The following is a 19,668-nucleotide window of genomic DNA, read 5'->3' as shown; positions in this document are numbered from 1 at the left end:
TTGCAAAATCTGAGAAATGCCTCAGACCAGCTTTAATCTGACTGGATAGAACGCAGAAAAATAAAACAAATATGGCTACACCCTCGATACGTAATGTGTCTAGGTACGCAATGGTTATCGTACTGTTGCAGTATATGTTTTCTTATCCGTCCTGGAGCGGCAATTTGTTTATTGCGTTTGTATGGTCAGTTTTCTTCCTAAAGCGACTATACTTGAAACAAGTTGAACTCAGAGAAAATGAAATCAAGCTCGTTGAAAAGCAGAGATTACTGTCAAAAGAAAACGAGAAAATTATCCAAGATTTGAAAGGTAGGTTACGAAACGAATGTGATAGTCATTGGCAAACTAAACTGAAACTCCAACTGTCAGATTCGAGACTCTGTGAAAGTAATACTTTGGTCTATAAAACACAAGACGAAATCTCTCAACTGAAGTTTGAGTCCCAAAAGGAACTGGAGAAATTGTGGAATGAATTGGTCAAGTCGAAAGATGCAGAGAGTCGATTGGCGCTGAAGAACGCAGAACTTAACGATAAAATCGATAAAATCACTGCAACGTATAAGACACTCGACGGTGAGACACAGATGTCCTTGAATAAACTTCGAGTCGAAGTTTCCGAAAAGGAGACTAAAACACTGAAAACAAAAAGGAAGCTCTCAGAAACCAAGAAGGAACTAGAGAAATGGCAGACCAAATTGGTCAAGTCGCAAGATGCAGAGAGTCGATTGGCGCTGAAGAACGCAGAACTTAACGATAAAATTGCTAAAATCACTGCGAAGTATAAGACACTCGGCGTTGAGACACATCTGTCCTTGAGTAAACTTCGAGTCGAAGTTTCCGAAAAGGAGACCGAAACACTGAAAACAAAAAGGAAGCTCTCAGAAACCAAGAAGGAACTAGAGAAATGGCAGACCGAATCGGTAAAGTTTAAAGATGCAGAGTTTAGACTGGTGCAGATGAACGCAGAACTTAACGATAGAATCGCTAGAATAAATGCGACGCAGAAAAAACTCGATGCTGAGACTGCAGCAACATTCTCAGAAACGAAAACAAAACTTGGTAGGACAGAAGCTGCACTTACTGCTAAACAAAGAGATCTCGAAGATGCCCAAGCCAAGCTTGAAAGAGAGGAAACGGATAATCTTTGCATTATTTGTCTAGATTCCGATAAGAACACTGCTATGGTGCCTTGCGGACACACAAGCACATGTTACACTTGCTCTCTGGAATTCTACAGAAAAGACAATGCGAAGTGCCCATATTGTCGTCAATTGATTGATCGGATTCTTAAAATTTATTTATGAACTCGCATAAGGAAAGCCAATACATGATTTTTCTTTTTCAGTACCCGAAATGAGTTGTAAGCATGCTTTGAAATTGCTTTCAGACTCTATGGGTTAGTGGGATCGGTCAATTACTTTAATAGATACTTATATCCTGTGATGTAATGGTATCGTCTTGTCAAGACTGCATATTCAGATGAGCGTAATTACAAATAGGCCTTCCTCTAAAAACTATGAATCGAGGAGTTTAGAAGGAATTCCAAGAAGACACTGCCTCATACTACTATCTAATTTTTGTTTCATCTTTAATCTACATACACGAGCTAATATAGCCGCATTCACCATCATAATGCCAGTATGATATTCATACGGGCTTGAGCGGGGGGGGGGGGGGGGGGGGGAGGATTGATCTCGAGAATATTGAAAATGCCATCAGTCACCTAATTCTTGGACACCGAGGTAGTCTGTATGTAATTGTCATAGCTTAAAGATAAACTTTAGTACTGGTAATGCGATTGCATTGTGAAAGAAAAGGTATGGAAAGGATCAGAAACAGTTTATCATGTAGCATGTAAGTATTGGTGTGCCCTGCAAGGTTCTGGAGTCATCAAAATCATAATAAATTTGACCGAGTCTTGGTAAAGTAATTGCACTGTACACAGAAAGCTATGTATGGGTCAACACACATGGTGTCGGGGCTGGTACTACCTTGATTTCCTTGTCTGTATGCTTGCCAGTATACATTTTCTTCCAAAATTGTTTGGCACATGTCATTTATTTGTAATCTTGAACATTCATTGTAAGTTTCGTTTGATTCTGTGAGAATTAATTTTTTTTTTTTTTTACCAGAACTCAAGTTTATCTTTAATATATAAAGTATCTATACAATGTACTTTCATGAAGAGTAATAGTGTTTCCGTGTTTTAATTGCTATGAAGGTAATTTCAGATCCCAAATGTGTGAAATTTAGTCAATACGATCATTCCAATTCAGCTCCACTTTCAAAAAAAATGTGGTGCCCGTTAATTAATTATTTAATAAAAAATAACAATATATGGGCCGGCTCGTTGTGCGTAATATAACCAACACGAAAATGCCAACAAAAAAGCCAACATCGACATTGACTTAATTACGACGTAAAAGGCGCTATCTTGTTTTTTCAACGGCTTTTTCTAATTATTTAATATTTTGGTGGTACACAAGTATTAGAAATTGTTATATTTATGGATATTTCAGCCGTCTCTGAACCTGATGATTTTGTCATATAAATTGTATGTTTTTTTCAAATTTGACACTCATTTTTTCATTATCTCACAAAAAAATATTTTGTGTAGCGCCCTCTGCAACAGAACTGAACCATCACTTTAAGGTGAAATTCAAATGAATATATATTCAAGCGATCTTTGTGTATATGGGTTTGTCAGTGTATATTGTGAGAAGGTGTGTGTGTATTTGTAGCGAATAGTGGATTGGGTAGTAAGGGAGGGAGATATCATTTGTTTTTGTATTATTACTGATTTCTTTCCATTTTCTATCTTCGAACGTAATTTATGAATAGTACATGTATTGGATTATTTCAGTTATGTTATTATAATGAAAAAGTACAGTATTTTGAAAAATTATTATAATTGATTTGATATTGAATTATTTCACAATCTAAATTACGGAGGAAAAGTTTGTCTGTAAATGTGTGTGACAGAGAGAGAGAGAGAGAAAAAGAGAGAAAGAGAGAGAGAGAGAGGGAAAGAGATCTATGTAAATTGTCACCATGTTAATGAAGAGAATGGCCTATTTTCTATTATATCCAGCCGACAAGAACGAAGGACACGTACGTGTATAATGTTATTTTTAAATAGAAAAAAACAAAGAAAAGACCCTTTGTCCTGTGTTGAATCGGTTTCAAGCAGCAACATCAAATAGGTTTCGCTGTAAATCGGAAAGAACCTAAAAGTTGACGCTTTCATGCATTTTCGAATCATTGTGGCAAAGTATCGAGGCACAGCTATAGCAGAACATATCGTCCACGATCGCGTTCGCTACTTCGAAAGTAGATTTCCTTTGTTGAAAAGACGTGCAGGACAAATACAAAGTATGTGAAACATTATTAATTTTGGACGATATTTGTCTTGTTGTTTATTGCTGTCAAGATATTAAAATAATATAACAAGGGCAAGAGCACAATGGGAAGGAGAAAAGAACAGCAAAAGCGAGTAGTATATCTTCATATAACTTCTAAGATCAAGCAATATATATTTTCTCTCCAAGCCAGCATTTTCAATTGATCACAATACATTCGCTTTTCACCATGCAGTTTCATTGGCCTTCATGATCTACATGGCCGCAGCTGTAGTTTATTTTAGAGCATAAAATTCGAGTTTGATCTTTATACATCGTAAACTAAGTAAGTGAAAATGATATTGTGTATCAGTGGGTGTGTATCGGAGTGTGAATAGTATACCCTGCAATTCCTGTGTGGCTATTGATGGTTTCGAATTGTTTGTGTGAGAGCGACGGCATCATTGAGTGGGATTCCCCAAATCGGAGAGCTTCATAGGCGTAAGTGATTTGTGATGACGTGTACAACAGTTGTGCTTCATAGTCATACAAGCATGGTTTGGTTTCACTTGGATTGATAGTGATGGTTTGTTTTACCGGACTGCTGAGAAAACACGTGTTTGCTTGTAAGTATTAGCAACCAGGGGCCTTAAAGTAGATATTCATTGATTTTAAAAACTTACTTTATTTGCATTTTTGCAAAGTTGAAACTTTGATTCGACAATGTTATCAAAATTCAATGCTTGGAAACATTCGAAGTAATGATTATTATAAATTACAAAACGCTTAAATACAGCCCTGGCATAGCACCTGAAGGGCTCTCCGAACCCTGCTGAAATGTGTGAGATCACAGTATGGACATGATTTGCACAAGCAGACGATGTCCCATGACATCTCACACATTTTCATTGCCTGTGTTTTCATCTTCTCTTGAGTTCTTTCTCTTACTTCACTACCGTCAGGCTAAATGTAAGATCTATCGCCTCACTCTAAACCCCGCGCATGGCTTTATTTTGATGACAAATGCAGCGATACAAAAATAAAGGAATCTGTCGCTTGTAAACAAAATAAGACGCCATTGTATATTCAGCTGCACACAACGCGGTATGTCCGGCGTTTCAAGAGGGAGCAAATGCCGTCCTTAATATCATTCCGGGGGTTTTCAATTCGAAAGTCTGTTTTCTTTGATTGTTAATTAACCCCTATCCTGTGTATTTACAAGCAAAACAAAATTAGCTATCAGAATCGGGTCATAACCCCTTTTGAATGGTTTGACATGCCTTTACATTTATATACACTAAACTCATTATAATTTGACAAATAATAGCTTTTCAATTATGTTCATTCTTCATGGGATGTCGTCTGCTTGGGCAGTGTTGGTCCATATAGTGACGTCATTAAAACATTTTTCGGGCGAATCTCTCGTATATCCCAGCTGCTATGGAGGTGGTTGTTTTGTATTTGTATAAATCACCCGATATTAGTTGACCTAAAACTTGTACGATGGCCATCTGTTAGCTTTCCAGTTTCTGGTGATACGTTAGTTGACATATTTTTGATTGTCTATGAATTTAATCTTTAAGTCCTCTACGATGGTTTTGGTAATGAGGATTAATACCAAACTGATAGGCACTAGCGCATAGATTCGTTTACGAAAACTGCTCTACCACTGAGCCATCGTGTCTAGTTTTACTGGTCGTTTTCAGGGTACTGACGAAATTTAATAAAACGTGGAATGTGATAAACAAGTAACAATACTTATGTTTACTGATATTTGAGTTGTTTGATGAATAGTTTGAGATGAAGTTACGAGGTGATTGACAGTGTTGGTTATGAAGACTTATGATATGATTCCAAAGATGAACATGTCTTTTTTCATGTGAATTAAAATTCTCAAGATTACGGAATGACCTGTAACGGTATGTTGAAAAAATTGTAAATGCATATCTTCTATTAGATACCACTGCATTAACAGCCTTGATAATAATATCGCTAAGGAATACACCACTGCTCGTTATTTTTCTTTTCTTTTCGTGATCTTTCATGAGCCACATAAAACCAATGTGGATAAAAAAGAAAGCTGTCGAAAAAAAGAGTTTAATATTGAGTGATGCAAAGGACAAAATTAAGTTTTTAATCCTTTTTTCGTTCTTCTTCTTTCTGTAATCTAGAATGGTGTGACATGCTGGATGCTGAATACCTGAGAGAGAAAACCCCCGTGTGACGTCAAGGAGAAACGCATCCTAGATCTCTAATGGAAAAGGAAGTCATTCTGTATAACTAGTATGCTTTGCTTATACCAAGAAACTTGTTCAGATGATGCGAAATATTCTATTTTTCCCCAAGTAACAGGTCTATTACAACTCCTAGAATTATCACCACCAGAGAATAACTCAATGGTTTCACAGTGAGGCATTTTTGGCATCAACCAATGAAAGACGTCTGGAGAGTCTAGGAAACCATTTGCCAAGTCCAAGATAGATCACCTTTATTTTGACTAGATAGAGTGCAGGAAAATAAAACAAATATGGATACACTCTCGATACATAATGTGTATAGCTATGCAATGATTATGGTACCATTGCAGTATATGTTTTCTTATCCAACTTGGAGCGGATATTTGTTTTTCTTAGTTGAGTTTGTTTGGTCTGCTTTCCTCCTAAAGCGACTGTACTGGACAGAATGTGAACTCAGAGATAATAAAGACAAGCAGCGACTACTTCCCCCAAAACCGGAGAAATTGAAAGTGCAGAGAATGCCTCTAGATTTAAGCGAAAAAACAATGCTTGGGCTACTTGCACAGATTTCAGATTTGAAAGGTAGGTTTCACAACGAATGGAATAGTCATCGAAAGACTCAAATGAAACTAAAACTGTCGAATTCGAGGCTTTATGGAAGTAATGCATTAGTCCATAAAACACAAAACGAAATCACTAACCTGTTTTTTGGGAACCGAATTTACTTAAACAAACTTCGAGTCGAACTTTCTGAAAAGGAGACAGAAACACTGAAAACAAACAGGAAACTCTCAGAAGCACATGACCAACTGGAGATATTGCGGACCGAATTGTTCAGGTCAAAAGATGCAGAGAGTCGACAGGCGCAGAAGAACGTAGAACTCTCTGTAGCAAACCTTAGTATCACTGCGGCACAGGAGAGACTCGAGGTTGAGAACCAAATATACTTTAACAAACTTCGAGCCGAATTTGACGAAAAGCAGACTGAAATAATGAATTTAAACGGGACGCTCTCAAACACACAAAAAGAACTGGAGGTATTGCGCACCGAATGGGTCAAGTCGAAAAATGCAGAGAGTCAACTGGCGCAGGAGAACGCAGAACTCTACGATAGAATCGCTAAAATAAATGCGACGCAGAAGAGACTCGACGTTGAGACTCAAATTTCAATGAACAAACTTCGAGACGAAATTTCCGAAAAGAAGACTGAAACACTGCAAACAAAGAGGAAACTCACAGCAACAGAAACAAAACTTGGTACGACCGAAGCTGCACTTACTGCTAAACAAAGAGCTCTTGACGATGCCAAAGCCAAGCTGAGAAGACGAGAAACAGATGCTCCTTGCAGTATTTGTCTAGATTCCGATAGGGACACTGCCCTGCTGCCTTGCGGACATGCAAACACATGTTATAATTGCTCTCTGACACTGCACTCAAGAGATGATGCGAAGTGCCCAGTTTGTCGCCAATTGATTCACCAAATTGTTAAAATTTATTTATGAACTCGTATTACGAAAGCAAACACATGATTTTCCTTGATCAATACTTCGAAATGAGTTGTAAGCATTCTTTGGTATTGTTGTAAAACTATTTGGTTCAGTGGGGTAGGTTATTACTTAGATATATCTTTATATACTGTTCTCTCAATATTAACTTGTGTTAATTTATTATGAGCGTTACGGACACAATCTATGCTTTTCGGGTTTTCGCCTCATTCTGTTATCTGAATTATTTACTGTATTCTCTATGTTGCAATCATTGTTACATAATAATTTGTATATACATAGTGTTTCACATTGTACCGTTAAGAAGAAAATAAATGTTAATAAATTTCAAATTTCAATTTCAAATATCCTGTGATGTAGCGGTCTTGTCTTGTCAAGACTGCATATTCAGATGATCATGATTACAAGTAGGCCTACCTCTCAAAAATATAATTCGAGGTGTTTAGAAGGTACTCAAAGATTATACTGCCTCGTATTATTGCATAGTCTTTGTTTCGTCTTCAATCGTTATACACAAGTTTATAGCCACCTTCATCTTCATAACGCAAGTACGGGCTATACAACAACAACAAAAAAAAGGGGGGGGGGGCTTATCTTGAGAATATTGAAAATATTGCCTAATATTTAGGCAATGAGGTGGTTTCTATGTGATTTTAAAATATAACATAGTATAATTTAATGACGATGTTTTCATTCAGTTATCATGAGTTCACCATATTGCATCAACATGACCGAGCCGACGTTGGTGATGAGGATTTCTAAAAAATATTAAAAAACTGGAGGAATTTCAGATCCATGGCCCTGGGTTAGCCTATACGTGGTTTTGGTCAACTTATTATGTTTATTAAAGAGGAACTCCAGACCTATACGAAGGTGGGCTTTTAATCGAAACGGACAATTAAGACGAACAGTTTAGTGTAAGTGTGAGCTAAAACCGATTGTAAAAAATCAGAAAGTTGTGATTTTTGTAGTTGCGATTAATCAAACACGAATTGGCAACTATGTGACGTATCTTGCAAGGTACGGCTTCACGGTCGATTTCATCATACCTTTTGGCCAATATCGGGGAGACCTTAGTGAAGGTATTGAAAGAAGCTTACATTGTATAGGGGCCCAAAATATTTCGTTGAAACTAATGTACCAGGACTATGTGTACGGAGGGGGGAGGGGGGGGGGCAAAATTAAAGTGAATATGATTGTGAGCAGGGGGGGGGGTGTTTCATAAAGCTGTACGTAAAGTCACGCATGACTTTACGAATGACTAGAATGTGAAGAGCCAAATGGGATTCTGAAATCCTTTTAATTGCATAAGCTAAAGTTGAAATATGCAAATGTAGACTAACCTTATTATAATTAACAAAACATTCTAATGCAAAGTGTATTTTGGGCTATGATTTAATAGAGATTATAGGAAAACAGTCAAACTTTGTTAAAATGACAGGAAAAACTTTGGGAATCCCATTTGGCTCTCCATATTCAAATCGTTCGTAAAGTCAATTAATTTCGGATTTGGTGCATTTTAGTTGGATAGTCAATACATACAAACGTAATTGTATGTGTTTTACATCCTAATTCAATAGATTTGTGAAATCAACCATCACAATGTTACAAAGTACCTTTAACTTTACGCACAGCTTAATGAAACACCCCCTGGTCACCTTGCTGTGTATGGTGTTTCGTGTATTTGTGTGGGTGGGGTGTGAGGCCTTGGGTAGGATGTGAGAGAAAGAGATAGAGATAGAGATCGAGAGAGAAGAGAGAGAGAGAGAGAGAGAGAGCGAGAGAGCGTGAGTGAGAGAGAGAGAGAGAGAGAGAGATAGGGGGAGATCTATCTAAATTGTCACCATGGTAATGAAGAGAATGGCCTATTTTCTATTATATCAAGTCGACAAGAACGAAGGACATGTAAGCGTATAATGTTATTTTAAACAGAAAAAAGGGAAATAAAAGACCCATTGTCCTATTTGAATCATTTTCAAGCACCAACTTAAAATAGGTTTTGCTGTAATTCGAAACAACCTGAAAGTTGACGCTTTCATGCATTTTCAAATCATTTTGGCAAAGTATCGAGGCACAGGAAACTATAGTGGAAAATATCGTCCATGATCTCGTTAACTATACTCCTAATACTTTTTCTTCCTCTTCTCTTTGGTGAAAAGACGTGCAGAAGAACACATCAAAGTACGTAAAACATTATTCATTTTGTACAATTTTCTTCTTGTAATTTGTTGTTGTCAAGATATTAAAATAATAAAATAAGGGCAAGAGCAAAATGAAATAAGAAGACGTGTACAGCACATGTGTGCAGTGTATTATAATAGCCTAATTAAAATGGACTGTTATGCTTTATAAAAAGTTTGGTTTGGTTTGATTGTGATGGTTTGTTTTACGGGACTGCTAAAAAGCACGTGTTTGCCTGTAAGTATAAGAAACCAGAGAACTTTACGTCTTTAAGTTCTCTCCGATTGTTTTGGTAATGAGGATTAATGTCGAACCTTTGGGCACTAGCGCCCAAATTTGGTTACGAACTCGGGACCTTCCGTTTACAAGACTGCTCTAATACTGAGCCATCGTCTCCAGTTTTACTGTTAATTGGTAGGGTATTGAAGAAGTTTAAAATACCGTGTAATGTTATTTACAAAATAACAAATATCTATCTACACATTCTCATATTTGAGCTGTACAAGCGTTATTTTTGATAAAACTGTCGAAGTGAGATGTAGATTTCATCAAGTTTACTAAATAATTTCCGTTATAAAGTCTTGTAAATACGATTATAAAAGATGTACATTGTATTGTTCATGTGATTAAATTAGTGAAGATAACAGAAAGACCTGTTGGAGTATGTTGAAATAACTATAAATGCAAATATCCCCTATTAAATACCCGTGCATTAACTGCCTTGATGAAAAGACCATTCCACATGAATTGTTCTTATTTATCATGATCCTGCATGGGCCACATAGAACCAATATAGCTGTCGAAAAGAATATATAGTGAGTGATGCAAAGAACAACACTTTAATCGTAATCCTTGTCTTCTTTTCTTACTAGAATCTAGAGTGGTGTTACCTGCTGGATGCTGGATAACCGAAAAGTATTTCAACCCTGCTGTCATCGGGCACCTTAAAAAGGATGAAATATTTATGACTACAGAGGAACGCATCTGACGTAAGGAGGAAAACATTTTAGCTCTCCAATGGAGAACAAAAATCATTATGTATAACTATTAGACTTCACTAATACCAAGGACCTGGTCCACATGCTGCCCAAATATTACATTTCCGAGGTGAAATGTCTGAATGACAATTCCTAGAATTAACATCACCGAAGACTAGATCCGTGGTTCCATGGTTAGGCATCTTTGGCATCATCCAATGAAAGACATTGGAAGAGTCTAGGAAACCCTTTGCAAAATTCGAGATATGCCTCAGACCAGCTTTGATATGACTGGATAGAACGCAGAAAAGAAACAAATATGGCTATACACTCTCGATACGTAATGTGTCTAAGTACGCAATGGTTATCGTACTGTTGCAGTATATGTTTTCTTATCCATCATGGAGCGGCAATTTGTTTATTGCGTTTGTTTGGTCAGTTTTCTTCCTAAAGCGACTATACTTGAAACAAGTTAAACTCAGAGAAAATAAAATCAAGCTCGATGAAAAGCAGAGATTACTGTCAAAAGAAAACGAGAAAATTATCCGAGATTTGAAAGGTATGTTACGAAACGAATGTGATAGTCATTGGCAAACTAAACTAAAACTCCAACTGTCGGATGCGAGACTCTGTGAAAGTAATGCTTTGGTCTATAAAACACAAGACGAAATCTCTCAACTGAAGTTTGAGTCTCGAATGGAACGTTCCGAAAAGGAGACTGAAGCACTGACAACAAACAGGAAACTCGCAAAAACCCAGAAGGATCTGGAGAAATTGCGGACCGAATTGGTCAAGTCCAAAGATGCAGAGACTAGAGTCGACTGGCGCAAATGCTAGCAGATGGTAACGAAAGAATCCTTCGACTCACTGCGACGCAGAAGAGACTCGATGTTAACACTGCAGCAAAACTCACTGCAACGGAAACAAAGTTGTGTAGGACCGAAGCTGCACTAACTACCAAACAAAGAGCTCTCGAGGATACCCAAGCCAAGATGAAAAGACGGGAAACGGATAATTCTTGCATTATTTGTCTAGATTCCGAAAAGAACTCTGCTCTGGTGCCTTGCGGACACACAAGCACATGCTACAATTGCTCTCTGATTCTCTACAGAAGAGACAATCCGAAGTGCCCAGTTTGTCGAACATTGATTGACCAAATTCTTAAAACTTATTTATGAACTCGTATAAAGAAAGCTTGTACATGTACACGAGTTTGCTTGATTAATACTCGAAATGAGTTGTAAGCATGATTTGGTATTAATTTTTTAACACTGTATTGGTTAGTGGGTTATGGGTAAATATTATTTAGAAGTATTGTTATATCCTGTGATGTAATGGTCTTGTCTTGTTAATACTGCATATTCAAATGAGCGTGATTACAAATAGGCCTTCCTCTCAAAACTATAAATCAAAGTGTTTAGAAGGTATTCCAAGAAGACACTGCCTCGTACTACTATCTATATCTTTTTTCGTCTCCAATCTATATACACAAGCTAATAGCCGCCTTCACCTTCATAACGCCATTATGATATTCATACGGGCTGGAGCGGGGGGGCGGGGGGGGGGGGGGCTGATCTCGAGAATATGAAATACAATCAGTCGCCTAATTCTTGGAGAGCGAGGTGGTCTCTATGTAATTCTCATAGCTTGATATAAAGTATATATACAGTTTACGATCGTGACAAGTAAATTATGTTTACGTGTGTGGGTGTGGGTGGGAGGCTGTTGTGGTGTGATGGAGTTCTTGCTTGTGACGTTATGTTATTGTGGTGTATATACTTGTGCGAGTGTGTATGTGTGAAGATGGGAGAGTTGTGGATGGTAGTGGCGTTGTTTGGGATTTTGATTTTATCAGGTGGGCTGTATAACGTACAGACCACCTTATAATTTCGTTAGAATTGCCTTTATTTATTTATTAGGTGGTCTGTCGTTTCCGACAGATCACCTATTGTTTTCGTCAGAATTTTCTTTCTTCTTTATTATTATTTATTTATTCTTTATTTTTATTTATTTTACCCCCTTTTTTGTGAACAGGATAACTCAAGATCGGTTTGGTAAATTTCGTTCAATTTTGGCACAGTCATAGGTCATTGTCATGAGACGTGACAGAAACATTTTTAAGGTCATCAAATCTTCATGACGTCATCCAGGCGCCATTTTGTGTTTTTTGGGGTACTTTTTACTCATGATCATATCTTCATAACGGAAAGGCATTTCTTATTCATATTTATCATGATTAAGGTTAATATCTGTCCGGTCAATTTCAGGTCAAAAAACGCGCGCGCATGCGTACGTCCGCGCGTCAGCGTGCGCGCAAAAAATAAAAATGCTCAAAATTGTCTCAAATTTTTTTTGCATACGTTTCATGCCATTTTAAGCATTTCGCAAAAAAACTCGCACACGCACATGCGCGCGCGTTTTCGCGCGAAATGGCATTTTGCAAGATAAAATCGCCAAATTTTTTATGTCATCATATTTTTCACATTTTTCCAAGCATTTTGATACCTTGTTCACCTTTTTCTGCCCATTAATAACGGAATGAGCGTCCGTTTAAGATAATGTCCGTGCGTGCGAGCTCTTGTAATACATAGCATGCATGGGCAAAAACATGCCTATACAAAATCCATTGTAGCGCTTTAGGATGCAAGATGAACCCAATTTTGTTTTCATATTTTGATAGAGTATGAATTGGAGATATGATTTCATGTCTCATTTGACCCTCAATTAACTCATGACGTCATCATAATGGCCTCCGGACTCAAAATTTCAATTTGCATATTATGATGTCATCATATTTACGGAAAATTGATTGTATCTCTGTAAATATTGATCAATTTTCATCCAAATTTTGATATGTTGTAGCTGAGATAATTCTTTATCAGAAATATGCCATTTATTTTTCATTTAGAGGACGTCATCATAATTAAATATTCGATTAAAGGCGACAATGCATAATTTGTCATATTTGCGTGTTATGTCTATGGGAGGTCACTTTTTTCAAAACATGAATCTGCATGACAAGGTGTTTTGACCAGTATCTCGGTTGTTATTCAACAGTTTTCTCCCAAATTTTAGTATGCTGTAGCTGAGACTATTTGCTATCTAAATATTTCCTCATTTTTTTTAATCAGTTGTCAGGATCATGCTTATTCTCATCATCATCATTAACATTATCGTTTTTATCGTCATATAACATTATCATTATCATCATCATCACCTTTACTATCATGATCATCACCATGTTCATCATGATCATCATTGTTTACATGTCTATATAACTTGTCCCATTCTCAAATCTATCATAAGACTTAGACAGACCACCTTATTCGTCTTCGTGACGAATTAAATTCTAGTTATATATTTTTCTTATTTCTAACCACTTTTTTGTGAACAAGATAACTTGGAAATGGCTCAATCAAATGCCTAGAAATTTGGCACACATATGTATAGACATATGTACAAAGCACAATAACGTTTTCAACATTGACCTTCACTGATGACGTCATCTAGGCGCCATTTTGTAAAATTTTACGAAAATCAACTCATGATCATATCTTCATAACCAAAAGGTATTTCTCGTTCATATTTATCATGATCAAGGTCAATATCCGTCCGGTCAATAAAAGGTCAAATAACGCGCGCGTGCGCGTACGTCCGCGCGTCAATGCGCGCGCAAAATTTTGAAATGCTCAAAATCGTCTGAAAATCATTTTGCATACGTTTTAGGCCATTCTAAGCATTTTATAAAAAATCGCGCGTACGAGCATGCGCGCGCGTTTTCGCGCGTAAAACTTTTGCACAACATTGAATTGCCTTTTTTTTTTCTTTCATAATATACCACATATATTTACAAACATATTGATACCATGTTTGTCTCTTTATGACTATTAATAACGGAATGATCGACCGTTTAACATAAATCTCCATGCGCGCGAGCTCTTGTAATACATAGCATATATGGGCAAAAACACGCCTATACAAAATCCATTGTAGCTCTTTAGGATGCAAGGTGACCCCAATTCGTTTTCATATTTTAAAAGAGTATGATTCGGAAATATTGTTTCATGTCTCATTTGACCCTCAATTAACTCATGACGTCATCATAATGGCCTCCGAACTCAAAATTCCAATTTGCATATTATGACGTCAGCATATTTATGGAAAATTGATTGTATCTCTGTAAATATTGATCAATTTTCTTCCAAATTTTAATATGTTCTAGCTGAGACAAATTTCTACAAATGCAGTAAGTACTATTCTTCATTTTGACAAAGGTATCATGGCGTATTTTTGCGATTAAAGGAGGCATGTCAATTTTTCACATTTTGCGTGTATTCTCTATGGGACATGACTTTTTCTCAAAACTCGATTCTACATTCCCGTCTTTCGCGGGCAACATCTACGTCATTTTAGCTTCATTTACGCTGAACTTCGAGTATGATGTAGCTGAGACAATTAGCTATCTCAAATGTGCCCTTCATTTTGTCTAAAATGTTAGCTGGACCAGCCCACCTATACTTGTACCAAACAAGTATTACAAATCTAGTTTTCTTTGCTTTTCTTTTTGCATTTTTCAAAATACAATATCTGAAGAAAAAAAACATGTAAACAGAAGGTATGATATAAATATGCGAACAATAATAACTTCATGTCAAAAGATGATTTACAAATATATGTAACGACGAACTTTACGTTCTATAGTATAGTATTACGAATTTAAAGAATTATCCTAACTACCTGTGGAAAAGTGCTAGAGAACGCCATCGTAAGCGATGCTTGACTAGGATGGCGACCTCAAAAGAAAAATTTTAAGGAGAAATTCAAATGAATATGTGTTCAAGCGATCATTATGTATGTGAGAGGGTGTGTGTGTTTGAGGCGAATAGTGGATTCGGTAGTAAGAGAGTGAGGTATAATTTGTTTTATATTATTACTGATTTCATTCGATTTGATGTTCGATCGTAATTAATGAATTGCACATGTATTACATTATTTTAGTTACGTTATTATGACGAAAAGAATTTTTGTATTGCTTTGATATGGAATTATATCAAAATCAAAATTACAGGGGGAAAAGTTTGCGCGTAAGTATGTGTGTGTGTGAGAGAGAGAGAGAGAGAGAGAGAGAATTAGAGAGAGATCTATGTTAACATTCATCATGGCAACGAAAAGAATATTGTGTTTTATTATATATAGTCGACAAGAATGAAGGACACGTACGCCTATAATGTTATTTTAACTAGGAAAAAAAGAGAAAAAAAAAGAACCTTTGTCCTGTGTTGAATCGGTTTCAAGCACCAACATCAAATAGGTTTCGCTGTAATTCAGAAAGAACCTAAAAGTCGACGCTTTCACGCATTTTCAAATCATTTTAGCAAAGTATCGAGGCACAGAATGCGACTATTATTCGGGTGATCACACTGCCTGTGCAAACAGTCTTCCCCGCGAACACACACACACACAACAGCAGTCAGTTGGAAGAAAAAGCAATTTGTGTAAATGTATTTAAAAAAATCTAAACAATATTTTTCAATTTTTATTTCACATATATTTTAAGCATACCTTTAACTACAATTCTGTGTAGTTTCATTTTTATAGGCATGTGGGAAATATGTTAATTATTTAATTAGAATATTGTCTTTTCAGCCATGTGTGACATGGCCCGCTGATCGCCCATTGACTCGCACTGCTATTCTGCGTGGTGAAAATGCACCTCAATGTATAAAACTCCCCTACAAAAATGCAATATCCTCATGTGTTTCACTCATTGAATCATTTTTTATTTACACTCAAGGTAGCCACAACTGTACTGGGATCACCAACGTTTTTGCTACTCTGAAACTCAGTCCCTGTGGAATGTTATGGCCTGTTGAATGGTTTCTCGGAAAATCGTCATAAATCCTCAAATCTGACATCTTTTAAATAGGCAAATATACTGTGATGTAGCTGAAAGTCTACAAATTCTTATCATATGATCAGTTTTTCTGAATAATTTGTGAAACACATGAGGAAATAGCTGTTACGGTGATCCAAGTAATTTCCATCGCCATATTTTATTGGCATTGCAAATATAATTGGAATATAAGGTTAATATTTGATGTAAATATGATCTATGAATATATGATTTTAAAAATGCCCCCAAATGAACAGTTTGACTTTCCTAATTTGCATGATGAGTGCGCGAATATATAATTAGCTGAAATGACCTAATTTGCTTATTTGATGAATATTCATGATTCGTTTAAATTTCAAATGAAATATATTTCGATACCTGTCTGATATGCAAAGGTTTCACTGATGTATCATGTTCGGTTTTGATTTGATTACACATTTGATTACGCATATTAATTAGGCGGACTTAGTTATTTTCACAACTTTTTTATATCTGCTGATTCGCAAAAAATGGCAAAAATGACTTATTTTGTTGGCTTCTGTTTTCAAAACGGTAATAGATATATAAATTTTCTTTTTTGTATTTTTTACCACAAAGATGATATTTTAGTGTCTGATAATTTTATTTATTATTTGTGTCCCAGAAAGTGATGAATTAAGTGGTCAACTTTGTCGAATTATGCCATTTTTGCCAATTTGACCATTTCTGGCAGGTTTTTCGGTAATTTTGCGATATAAAAAAAAATGGTATAAAATCACAACGCATTGACCGATTTGCTCTGACGTTTCATTATATTATTCGAGATGAAGACGATTCGTTGTACCGTTCTCGACTCTTAATCCTTATCTGAATTCAGTTTTCCCCCGCCCCTCCCGCGCGAAGCGCGGAAGCCTTGACGTTTTATTAAATTATTAGAGAAAGAAGTCGATTCGTTGTACCGTTCTCGACTCTTAATCCTTTTTCTTCCTACGTCCTCTTCCTTTCTTCTTTCTCTCTCTTTTTTTTTTTTGGGGGGGGGGGGGGGGGGGACCGCCCCCACCGCCCCCCCGGCTACGCGCCTGCCAGCTGCAGTATATATTAGAGCATAACATTCGAGTTTGATCTACATGGTAAGCGTAATAGGTGACAAGTGTATTATCTTTCAGCGTGAATCGATTAGTGTGTGAATATTAGACCCTGCAAGTCCTGTCTGGATATTGATTGTTTGGAATTCTTTTTGTGAAAGCGAAGGACACACGGGGATTCCCCAAATCGGAGAGTTTCAAAGGCCTAACTGAAATGGGTTGACGTGTACAATTATTATGTGCAGTACATCATAATTGCTTCAGAATAGATGGTTATGTTTCATACAAGCATGGTTTGGTTTCACTTGGTTTGATAGTGATGGATTGTTTTACAGGACTGCTAAGAAAAGCCGTGTTTGCTTGTAAGTATAAGCGACCAGTGAAGGCTACGGGTTTTAAGATAAAGGTGACGCGATCATCTAGCATATAAGTATTGGTGTACTGCAAGGTTCTGGAATCATCAAAATGATAAGAAATTGGGCCCAGTCTTGGAAAAGTTACAAGCACTGAAGATGAATATGGAACTACACGAACATGTGGCATAAAAATCCGTCCCGATTCTTATGATGTTACATGCCATATTTAGAATATTAAGGCATTTGAAGGGCCATGCTTTTCAGGGAACATTTTTTATCTGATTTTCTTCCACACTGGCATAATACAATGATAACGCTCATGAATTATTTTTCACCTCTTCCCAGAACTCAAGCTTCTTATAGGGTTTCGGCGATAAGGATTATTGACTTACCAAAAGAGCACTAGCACCCATATTTGGTTACGAACCCGGGACTTCCCGGTTATAAGACTGCTCTAGTGCTCTACCACCGAGCCACCGATAGACATGGATAATTGTATCCCTAATGAATAAATCATTGCTCTTTTTTTATTGGTGGGGGGGGGGGGTCATGATCCTGCATGGGCCACATAGAACCAAGGTGGGCAAAGAAGATAGCTGTCGAAAATTAGGTTAATATTGAGTGATGCAAAGGCCAACATTTGATTTTTAATCCTTTGTTTTATATAATCTAGAATGGTGTGCCATGCTGCATGTTGGATAACGAACAAGTACTTTTATTCCTGCTGTCACCATGCCAACGTCAATGGATGGCATCTTTAAGACTAGAGAGGAACTCGCCTGATGTAAAGGAGAACAACATAATGGAAAAGGGAAGTCAGTGTGTATAACTATTATGCTTCGCTATTACCAAGAACCTGGTCCAGATGCCTCGAAAATATTCCATTATCTAAGTGAAACATCTGAAATACAACTCCTAGTATTATCATCACCGAATGACTAAATCCGTTATTTCATAGTGAGGCATCTTTGGCATCATCCAATGAAAGACATAGGAAGAGTCTAAGAAACGCTTTGCAAAATTCGAGATATGCCTCAGATCAGCTTTAATCTGGCTGGATAGAACGCATACAAATAAAATAAATATGGCTACATCCTTGCTAGATACTGTGTCTATATACGCAATGATGGTAATAACGCAGTACATGTTTCCTAATTCATCATGGAGCCTCAATATGGTTTACGCGGTTGGGTTTGTTTGGTCAATTTTCCTCCAAAAGCGATTATGCTCTGCAGAAGTTTGTATTCGAGGTTTGGTAGTTATGTCACGAATCGAATATTGTAGCCATCTGGAGACTAAACTGAAACTCTATCGGTTGAATGCGAGAGTCTGTGAAAATAATGCCTTAGTCAATAATAGTAATACACAAGAAAAAATCTCCGAACTGAAGCTTAAGACCCGAAGGGAACATTCCGAAAAGAAGACTGAAATACTGAGAAAAAATGGGAAACTCACAGAAACCCAAAAGAATCTGCAGGAATTGCGGGCCGCATTGGTCAAGTCGAAAGATGCAGAGAGTCGACTGGCGCAGGAGAACGCAGAACTCTGCGAAAGAATCAACAAACTTCGAGTCGAAATTTCCGAAAAGAAGACTGAAACATGGAAAACAAACAAGAAACTCTTAAAAACCCAGAAATATCTGGAAAAATTGCGGACCGAATCTGTCAAGTCAAAAGATGCAAATAATCAACTGGCGCAGGAGAACGCAGAACTCTACGATAGAATTGCTAAAATAAATGCGACGCAGAAGAGACTCGACGTTGAGACTCAAATTTCAATGAAAAAACTTCGAGACGAAATTTCCGAAAAGAAGACTGAAACACTGCAAACAAAGAGGAAACTCACAGCAACAGAAACAAAACTTGGTACGATCGAAGCTGCACTTACTGCTAAACAAAGAGCTCTTGAGGATGCCCAAGCCAAGCTGGAAAGAGAGGAAATAGATACTTCTTGCAGTATTTGTCTAGATTGTGATAGGGACACTGCCCTGCTGCCTTGTGGACATGCAAACACATGTTATAATTGCTCTCTGATTCTGCAATCAAGAGATGATGCGAAGTGCCCAATTTGTCGTAAATTGATTCACCGAATTGTTAAAATTTATTTATGAACTCGCA

At 37.0% G+C, this 19,668-nt stretch overlaps 1 protein-coding gene across 1 annotated transcript; it reads left to right on the top strand.

Annotated features, from left to right (window-relative positions):
* The first annotated feature begins 584 nt into the window (after positions 1 to 584).
* Positions 585 to 10,249, top strand: LOC115924704 (WEB family protein At4g27595, chloroplastic-like). Its single transcript, XM_030987459.1, has 3 exons — positions 585 to 1,117; positions 6,414 to 6,922; positions 10,134 to 10,249. The coding sequence occupies exons 1-3, from the start codon at positions 585 to 587 to the stop codon at positions 10,247 to 10,249; spliced, it is 1,158 nt and encodes a 385-aa protein (XP_030843319.1).
* Positions 10,250 to 19,668: the final 9,419 nt, after the last annotated feature.

Source organism: Strongylocentrotus purpuratus, unplaced genomic scaffold, assembly GCF_000002235.5.
Source record: "Strongylocentrotus purpuratus isolate Spur 01 unplaced genomic scaffold, Spur_5.0 spur5_scaffold_16, whole genome shotgun sequence".
NCBI classification, from domain to species: domain Eukaryota; kingdom Metazoa; phylum Echinodermata; class Echinoidea; order Camarodonta; family Strongylocentrotidae; genus Strongylocentrotus; species Strongylocentrotus purpuratus.
This window is presented reverse-complemented; position numbering and strand designations above follow the sequence as displayed.